This window comes from Monodon monoceros, unplaced genomic scaffold, assembly GCF_005190385.1.
Source record: "Monodon monoceros isolate NGI ecotype Baffin Bay Population unplaced genomic scaffold, NGI_Narwhal_1 Super_Scaffold_9, whole genome shotgun sequence".
NCBI classification, from domain to species: Eukaryota; Metazoa; Chordata; class Mammalia; order Artiodactyla; family Monodontidae; genus Monodon; species Monodon monoceros.
In genome coordinates, this window is record NW_021703786.1 from 24978482 (window position 1) to 24988064 (window position 9583).

Sequence of the window (9583 nt, forward strand, 5' to 3'; positions counted from 1 at the left end):
GGCGGGTCAGGCCCTGGAGCCAATAGGAGCACGCGGGGCGGAGCGGGCGGGACCCCCGCGGAGACCGCTGCCGGTTCCCCGGTGGGTTTCCGCGGCGTGCGGGTCTGACGGCGGCTGTGGGCGAGCTAGCTCACCGTCCCGAAGGGACGACCCGAGATCGTTCCCAAAGTGCTCGGGCGCGTCAGCTTGGCGCCAGACGCGCGCTCCGCTCCGGGCCGGCCGAGACGGCGCCGCCTCGCCGCCATTTTCGCCCCGAGAGGCGTCACGTAGGCCCGGCGGGGCGGCAGTGCGCACGCGCGGCGGGTCGGAAGCACGTGTCGCCGTCGGGAGCGCGAGGCACCTGTGGAGCGGTGGTGCTGGACCTGCGTCTTTCCGCTGCCTCTAGCAAACCGGGGGTGGTGGTGGGGGATACAGGGCTAAGAGGAGATGCTGAACTCTGTCCACTGTGAATATTTTATGAAGTCTGTGCATGGTCATCGTACCATCGGAAATGAGAAATACACCTGGAAAAAAAGCATGAGGGTGTCTCTATCAAACACCAGCAGTTCACAGGAATCTCAGGAATGGACCCTTCTTCCTCCTAACCTTGGGGGGGGGGGGACGGTCACAGAGGTCAGCAAAACATTCAAGTATATTCCATGTCCCAGAACCTCACCAGGATCTTAAAATTTCCCCCATTAAAACCTTTTTTAATAGTTTTTGGCTCGTACCACTTTTTTTTTTTTTACAAACGCCATCAGTTAAATTCAGGAGGTCCTAACTGGCTGCCAGATTAACCCATTGTATTACTCAAATCTATGTCAGCACCTCTCAGAAAACATCTTCAATTATCAGCTCGAAGAAAAGAATAATTTTAGGTTGTTATTTGTATATATTTCGTTAATGTTTTAAAAACATAAACAGTATCATCATGTGTGAAAAAAGCAAGTTACAATTAGTTTCATCAAATGTGTAGTTAGTGTCCAGGTTTCTGTCCAGGTTTCCCCAATGGTCTCATCATTTTTCTAGTTTCAATCAGGATCTAAATAAGGTTCAATGTTTTATTAGTCTATATTTCAATTGGTTTGTGTGTTTGTCTTAGAAATCTTTGTTTCTAGAAAAAAAAATAAGGCTCACTTAGAAGTTAACAAATATAGTACAGGGGGTTCCCAGTCTTAAGGTTTTGGGAGTTTTTTTGGTTTGTTTTTTAAATCTGTAGGTTCTATCCACATACCCCCCTCTCTCCTTGCATATCATAAAGAAATCAGGTTGACTGCAGGGTTTTCAGCAATCGCTGACTGCATCCATGTGGAGTTCTTTAGCATACCCTTATTCTGAATTTTCAGCAAAGGGTAGTTAAAACATTCTAGTGGCTTGATCACAGGTAAAAATTTTTTGTCAAGACTACATAGATAGTGTTGTAAAATCCCTTCGGGGGTTCTATTGTCTGTCCTTCTTGTGATGTTAATTAGCAGCCATTGATGAGATTGCCTAGATTCATTAGGGTGATGTTTTAAAAGTTATTTATTGGCTGTGTTGGGTCTTCATTGCTGCGTGCGGGCTTTCTCTACCTGCTGTGAGCAGGGGCTACTCTTTGTTGCGTTGCGCAGGTTTCTCTCGTTGTGGAGCACGGGCTGTAGGGTGCGCGGGCTTCAGTAGTTTCACACGAGCTCTAGAGCGCAGGCTCAGCAGTTGTGGCGCATGGGCTTAACTCCGCGGCATATGGGATCTTCCTGGACCAGGGCTCGAACCCGTGTCCCCTGCATTGGCAGGCGTATTCTTAACCACTGCGCCATCAGGGAAGCCTCATCAGGGTGACGTTTTACTCCTATCATTTCTTCTTCACTTATTAGCAGGACTTCCATAATGAGAAATTCCTCTTATCCACTATTTGATTATTCTGTTGAATTCTTCTGACAAGACATTAATAGTCTCTTTGCATTTTTTAAAAATAAATTTATTTTACTTATTTATTTTTGGCTGCGTTGGGTCTTCGTTGCTGTGCGCGGGCTTTCTCTAGTTGAGGCAAGCGGGGGCTGCTCTTCATTGTGGTGCGTGGGCTTCTCCTTGCGGTGGCTACTCTTGCTGCACAGCACGGGCTGTAGAGCGCAGGCTCTGCAGTTGAGGCGCACGGGCTTAGCTGCTCTGCAGCATGTGGGATCCTCCAGGACCAGGGATTAAACCCGTGTCCCCTGCATTGGCAGGCAGATTCCTAACCACTGTGCCACCAGGGAAGCCCAGTCTCTTTGCTTTTTAATACATTTCCTTGTACATTTCTTACTTCAGACCTGACATCAGTCTCACTGGAGGCACTCTGCTACAAAACCACTTAGGGCTTGCTGGGGAAGGTGGTGGATGCTGGGTGCAGTTGGCCAGTGTGTATTGTAAAAGCTGGACACTGGAGAAGCCCTGTGTACTGCAGAAGCCTGTGGATCCAGCACAACAGAACCAGAACCAGGAAAGGAAACTCTTCCTCCAAGTGTCTCCAGCACCCTCTATTGACAAAGCTTAATATCATGCCAGAGAGCACAGAACAAAATAAGGGCTCAGGTCCATTTTTATAGAACAGGCAATGAAGTCTGAATTTAGAAGAGAAATGCATTGATAACTGGCAAAATATGCAGATTTTACTCAGTCCCCTATTTATGGATTTTGTATTTATTTCCAGACTTTTGCTCTTATCAATATTCAGCAGGATTTTAACCAAATCAGACATCATTTGTTCACTCATTTAACATTAGTAGAAAGCTAGTCTAGGCTTCATTTTTAAATGGCTTGTACTCTAGTACAAAAGGTGAAATTATGAAAATAACTGTAATGCAAAGTAGAATTTTCTGGGTATCAACTCAGTTCTCCCTAAGTCCTAAGGAATTAAGATCACTTTCAGCTGCACCAAGCAAGAGGGACTTAAAGGAGGTGCTAACCAATTCAAATGGACCTTCAGGATGGTGTGGGATCTTACCAGAGAAGGCATTTCAAGAAGATAGAATGTGAGCTGAGGCATCAGGTGAGGAAACCTGCCGCATTCAGGCAGAACCTTCTTCTGTTCCAGCTTAGCGCATAAGTTCTCTGAGTGTGGTTCCCAGAGCAGCAGCACGTGTACATTTCAGGCCCCATCCACTGCTGGGAACAGGTCCAACAGTCTGTGTTTCAACAAACCCGCCAGGTGATTCTGAACCACAGACGGAGAGTATATGGAGACTGGTAAAATAGAAAAGACATCTCCAAATATTTGACATTGTGCCTATATTGATAAAATATCTAGGGTTATACATATCTATGTATGTCTATTTCTTTATAAGGTAATATGCACTGTGTATTAATCTTATGTAAATTATAAGACACATGACAAGAGATATAAAAACATAAAATAAGTAGGAATACAAGCTCTAGTATCTTTTTCTAGCACTCCACAGATCGTCTTGACCATCCCTGTTTGGAGGTCACTGAAGCAGGCAGTGGCCGTGTTGTGGAGGCTCTCCTGTTCCAGGTAGGGTCCTTCTCCATCTGGTGGAAAATAGGCAAGTCAGGGTCCTGCTTGGGGCCTCATCGGGGGGCTGTGGGGACAGGTGCTGAGTGTTTTGGTGGAGAGTGGAGCAGGGAGGCCACCGAAGCGGCCATTCAAGATTTTCCTGGAGAAAACTGTCTCTCCTACTACAATCCTCCTTCCCAGACACTGGGGCAAGTTTCTGAGCAGCAGAAAAACTGCCATCACGAACATGTGAACGTTCAGTTTCCCCAGCTACACTGAGTTTTTTGGGGGTCAAGGATCTCTGGTTTTCCCCTACCCTCCTCCACTGTGCCTTGCAGCATTGTTCAGATTTAGTTTTTTAACCTGCTTATATTCTTACTGGGTTCGCAATTGAATCTGCAGATCACGTTGGGAGAATTTACATTTTTACAATAATTTTCCAGTCCATGAACAAATATCTTAGTTCTACTTTAATATTTCTTATTAAAGTTTTTACAGAATCTACCATAATGTTCGTACGTATCTGTTGTGAGGTTGACTACGTACTTCACGTTTTCTCACCATCCTAAGTGGATGTTTCGTGGTACAACCCACCTCACCTTCCTCTGCGGACTTTCTAAGGGTTGTGACCCCAAACGCTTTGTGCTCAGCTCCCGGGCGCGCACACCACACCACGCGGCCGCCTCTGGGGCTACGTAGGCGACCTCCCGTTGTAGCCCCGCCCGTTCTCCCACCTCGAGGGCTGAATGGGGGCCTCAGAAGTCAACGCTCGCCCCCTCCACCACCGGTCCGGAAGTCAGCTGTCCCATCAGCCCCTGCGGGTCCGGAAGTCAGCCGGCTTAGCCCCCAGCTCCGGAAGTCGGAGGCCGGCGGGTCCTGAAGCCTAGCGGTCTGGCCTTTCCCCGCGTCGGCGCCTGCAGGTTAGTGTCCGCGGTGGACGGGCCATGCCGCCCTCGCGGGTGGGAGGTGCGGGGTGGGCTGGGGGGCGGCTCCCGCAGCCGGGGTCCTGCTGGGAGCGCGGTCTCGGGACCCGGCCCGGCTCAATGCCCCGGAGGCCTGGCGGCGCGCGAGCCGGGCGGGGCGCCCGGTGTGGTCGCAGCGATCAGCGGGGCGTGTCCAGGGTGGCTTGTGCCGGTGACAGGCGTGATCTCGCTCCGCGGGCGGCTGAGTCGCGCGTGGAGACAGATGAGGCATGTCAGGGGAAGGAGCCGGTGATGTCCCAGGATCCTGGCTTCGTTTGTGTGAACTGAATTCACTATTTGTTTTCAGAAATTTGACTTGACTTCACAGGGAATATCTGAAAAGCTACCAGAACGGGGTCCCTGGAGCCCGCATTTCGAGCGCATTGCAGCGTGCAGGGCAGAATTCTCCACGTGTGGAAGAGCAATCCCCTTTGCTGACTCGTTCATTAAACCAGTGCTCTGGACCCTCCTGACCCTCCGCTCCCTCCACTGGGTGCAGACTGTCCTTCTCGGCAGCTGTAGGAGACCGCAGAGCTGGCTTTTTCGGTCAGTGCCAGTACAGACTCAAACCATGATGAGACTTTCAGTTCCCTTTTTCAGAGGCCAGCACAGGGAAATGAGGGTGTTCTGGTAGGTTCCGGTAGGGTGCCGGAAGTTTGAAGCCTGCTGGGGGCTAACGGTTTCCAAGAGACTGAGGTTTCCAGGTAGGAAGGGAGCAGGTGATGATCAAGTGCTTGTTGATGCTTTGTGAGTCGGAGCAGGGGACAAAGCCCCAGTGCAACCATTACAACAGAGCAGAGAAGAAACTTCCTTACAGGTCTCTGGGGGATTAAGTGATTTGCCTGACCACAGAGGCTGCAGTCAGCACGGGCTGACTGGTTCCTGAGCCTGTGTGGGCCTTGCTAGTGGGCAGCCTGGCTTCCTGTTCTGGAGAAGAGCTTGGTTCTTGTCTGTTGACAGTGGCTCGAGGGCTCCAGCTGTCTGTCTGCCCTTCCCCAGCCCCCCAGTCTCCTGTTGAAAGTTGTGGCAGCACGTTCCAGGGATGTATATGCAGGTGGAGACACGCACCAGTTCCTGCCTCCATCTGAAGAGGGCTCCAGGCATCAGGTCCTGGTCCCTGCTGGTTGGTAAGGATGTTCATATTTCTCCTCAAGTTAAAAATCTAACTTTAAAAAAGGATGAAAATTAAACTAAATTTTTCCGTGGTTCTACCCCAAGATATGGCAATATTGTGCCTTTCCATCTTGTATCCTCTGCGCGTGCTTTCACAGATGACGTGTGTCTGTCTTGTCTTTTTTCACCATTTAACATCCTTTCGTTAATACTCTGCATGCTCTTCTGAGGTCCCCGTACTTCCCCTTTTGCTTGTTGTCATACACCCAGCCCCAGGTATCTGATTTATGTCAGGGCCCACGTGATGGAGACAGTGAGGAGTAAGGCGGCGGAGGCCCTGGCCTCCATCCCTGTCAGTACCCATTGGAGGGCCCTGCACTCCCTGGGCAGCTGCACCATGCTGATTGGAACCTAGGTGTGTGGGGAGAAGCTGCTGTGCCTTCAGCGGCCTGGCTCTGGGCCTTCTTTCCCAGGACTCTGCCTGATTTGTCTCATGTGCCGAGTTGTGATTCTTTACCTTCAGTCTTGTCTTCATTCCACACAATGTGCTGTCAGTGGGTAAAACCCACATCAGGTTCCTCTTTCTGGTTCCCCCGTCAGCTCTGCAACCTCACATAGACATGTGTCCAGTGAATACTGTGACTGGTGTAGAACATTCTTCTGAACAGACTTCCCAGTTGTTTTCCCCACTTCTGAGCCTGGTGGTCTTCTTGCCCCCTGCTCCCTGCCCTCAGCCATCCCAGGCAATGGGAAGGGGCTGCTTACCTGGATCTGTGGGTCCTGGGAGGAGTTGGGCTCTGGGCTGGTGGTGGCCCAATGGGAAGGTACCTGCTTTCTCCTCGTAGGAATCTTGTCGATTGGCCTGGCTGCTGCCTACTACAGTGGAGGTGAGACGCATCACCTGCCCCCCAGGAACTTCCTCAGCTGATTGGAAGAGGGAAAAAAGGAAAGCCCATCATTTGTAATCTGCCAGGGCATGGCTTTGGGGACTGCCTCTGCCTCTAAATTGTTTGCGGATGCGGCCCACTTCCACGTGCTGGTGTGTCCCCCACAGCTTATGTTTTTCATTTACATCTTCAGCATTTTCATAAAATATATCATAAAATATATATCATAAAATATATATCATAAAATATATATCATAAAATATTTTTCAGAAAGGCACTCTTGTGTCTGCCTCATGTTCTGTTGCAGGGATGATCTGTGCTTTCAGCAGCTCCCTGTAAGCATTCCCACCTTTCTGCTCTTACTCACCGTGCCGTGATTGTCATCACGAGTAGACATCCAGGGGAGAGTGAGGGCAGAACTGGGGGAGCACGTCCTATGCCAAGTGACAGGGCCCGCAGTGCTAGGTGGCCATGGCGAGGGTTGGGTGTCCTTGCAGGCATGGGCAGCAAGTCAGGCCCCCAGGTGCCACTCCTGCCCTCGGTCTGGGAAGCAGCTGTGCTGGGGAGGGGGCACCGTCTCTGGGCACGTTGGCCTTCGCCCCTCTGCTGCCTTCCCTCGCCTGATTGTCTCCTGTGTTTGCTCCCCAGATAGTCTGGGCTGGAAGCTCTTCTATGTCACGGGCTGTCTATTCGTGGCCGTGCAGAACCTGGAGGACTGGGAGGTGAGGCCAGCACAGGAAGGGTGCCCAGGCTTTTGGGCTCCTGGGCTTCCCTGCAGTGCGAATCAAAGCAGGAAGAAAGGCTCCAGGGGCCTAATGCCCCCCATCCTGAAACTTGAGCTTAGTGGTTTCTGGATAGCTGGACTTGGCCTCTGGACATTGCCTGTCTGTGACCATCCCTAGGCGAAGGAATCCTCTAAAGCTGTTGTTCTCCCAGAAGTTCTCCTAGAACAGAAGGGCAAGGCCACTTCCCTCACCTCCCTTTTGTCCCTCTTCACGTGTCCTTTGGGTCGCCTGGCCCCAGTATTGCTGACTGCCGATCTCCATTCCCTTGTTTGATGACCTCGTCCGCTGTGCTCGCTTCTGTTGAGTGCAGAGAGGCTCCTCCTTTTCACACCCCAGCCCCTGGAGGGATCAGGCTGCAGGGGTTTGGGGTTCTGACTGGGATGGGAAGGAAGAGGGGCCGCCTCCTTGAGTGTCTGCTCTGGTGAGGGTGGGGACGCAGTCGGCAAGTCTGTGTGTGTTGGGCTGGCTCACAGGCTAGCAGCCAGGTGACTGCCTTGTGGCTGGCGTTCTAGGAAGCAACCTTCAATAAGAGCACCGGGAAGGTCGTGCTGAAGACGTTCAGCTTGTATAGGAAGCTGCTGACTCTCTGCAGAGCAGGCCATGATCAAGGTGAGGTGTGGGGAGTGAACAGGACACAGGTTACTCTGGGATGGACAGAGGGCGGCGAGCATCTGTGTGTGGTGGCAGGGAGCAGGCTTGAGGCCTGGAAACGGGCTGGGTCCAAGCTGGCCGCTCAGTGACCAGGGTTGTGTTCTGCCTCGTGGACGCTGTGTACCCCGGACGTGCCCTGGCCCAAAGGAAATTGCTGGGCAGCCCCCAGCTCAGTGACTGGCCACTAGAAACCAGGACGGCATTTTCCCGCAGTTGGGGAAAATGAAGCAGAAAGCTGGGCAGCACTGTGCTTAGCCGCCCCCTGACGTGTTAGACTGAGAGAAGGGGTGGGCTTTTCAAGACAACAGTGGGCCTGCTGGACATTCCTTCTCACCCAGACTGGACGTTAACCAGCAGCCACACAACCCTGCACTGTGGTCACTGACCTGTGACATCTAGGGTCAGGGTCTCGGCATGAGCCCAGCCGCAGACATGGAGTGACACGTGCTCTCTGCTTCATGACAAGCGTGATGTGATCCTCTGCATCGTGGCCCCGAAGCAACTGTGCCAGCACCCAGGTGGGAGGGGCAGGGTGAGTGGGGGACACGGCCACTGACAGGGCCCTGCCCACAGTGGTGGTCCTGCTCAGTGACATCCGGGACGTGAACGTGGAGGAGGAGAAGGTCCGGTACTTCGGGAAGGGCTATGTGGTGGTGCTTCGGTTTGCCACGGGCTTCTCCCACCCCCTCACGCAGAGTGCTGTCATGGGCCACCGCAGGTAAGCTGAGGATGGGTGACTTGATTGGCCAGGGCTGCCCTTCACCCCCAGTCAGGTGGTCCTCCCCAGGAACTGCCCAGCACAGCAGGGCATGGAGAGAGGCCTCAGGAACGTGGGGGAGGAGGTGAGGCCGGGGGGCAGGCCTGCCACCACCCACTAGGGGGAGGTCAGGGGTCCCCACAGGGACAGAGAGGGGATGGGGATGTTAGGGGTCCCCAGTGGGCACAGAGGACTGGGCTAGGGTCCGGTGGGGATGGTGATCAGGACTGAAGGTGCTGGGTCCTAGTGGGTTACCGGAGGCAGATACCTGGGGTGAGACAGGTATGGTCTTGTGGCTGCTGCGGGGTGGCCAGTACCTGTCACAATAACCCACCCTTCCTCCCTGTGCCCGTCTGGACCAGTGACGTGGAAGCCATCGCCAAGCTCATCACTACTTTCCTGGAGCTGCACTGCCTTGAAAGTCCCATGGAGCTGTCTCAGAGCAGTGACAGTGAGGTCGATGGCCCTGGGGACCAGAGCTGACCTCCATGGAACCCCTGCCTTGGTTCTGGTGGGGCCCCAGCAGGACTGATGGGCCACCTACAAGTCCTCCTTCTCAGCTACCCGCTGTGTCCCTGGAAGCCCCGGGGCAGGACCCTCAGCCGTTCCTGCTGCTTGCTTCTGTCCTCTGAGCAAAACCACAGTGGGACCTTCTCTGCAGGCTCCGAGCGGTCCAGAGAGGGCACAGGCCTCAGATCTGTCTCTTCCTGGAATCAGACAGCCCACTGGGACAGCGGCCTGGTGTGGACAGGTCAGACATGCTAGCTGTGTGGGGCTCAAGGCCTCTGAAATGGGAAGGAAGAACACCCAGGGTCCCAGGGTGTGAGGGCCAGGGCTGAGTTCTCTGGGTCGAGAGGTTCTCCAGAACCAGGTCCTGAGGGCTGCGGTGAGGCTCCAGCAGGGCCAGCGGCTGGGCGAGGCTCTGAGGATGCTGCCGCCACACGTCATCCCCAGGAATCCCATCTCCTGCCCTGCTC

At 53.1% G+C, this 9583-nt stretch overlaps 1 protein-coding gene across 6 annotated transcripts; it reads left to right on the forward strand.

Moving 5' to 3' along the window:
• Nucleotides 1-4303: 4303 nt before the first annotated feature.
• On the forward strand, nt 4304-9270 carry LOC114888721 (cytochrome b-245 chaperone 1). 6 transcript variants are annotated; one of them, XM_029211066.1, is made up of 7 exons: nt 4304-4371; nt 4721-5540; nt 6372-6413; nt 7062-7135; nt 7711-7807; nt 8423-8567; nt 8969-9270. In XM_029211066.1, exons 2-7 carry the CDS (start codon nt 5456-5458, stop codon nt 9087-9089), a joined length of 564 nt encoding a protein of 187 aa, XP_029066899.1. In that variant the 5' UTR covers nt 4304-4371; nt 4721-5455; the 3' UTR covers nt 9090-9270. The 6 variants fall into 6 exon arrangements, with proteins under 6 accessions (XP_029066899.1, XP_029066900.1, XP_029066903.1 ...); XM_029211067.1 differs by having other exon boundaries at nt 4742-5540; XM_029211070.1 differs by having other exon boundaries at nt 4352-4371; nt 5413-5540.
• The last annotated feature ends 313 nt before the right edge of the window (nt 9271-9583 follow it).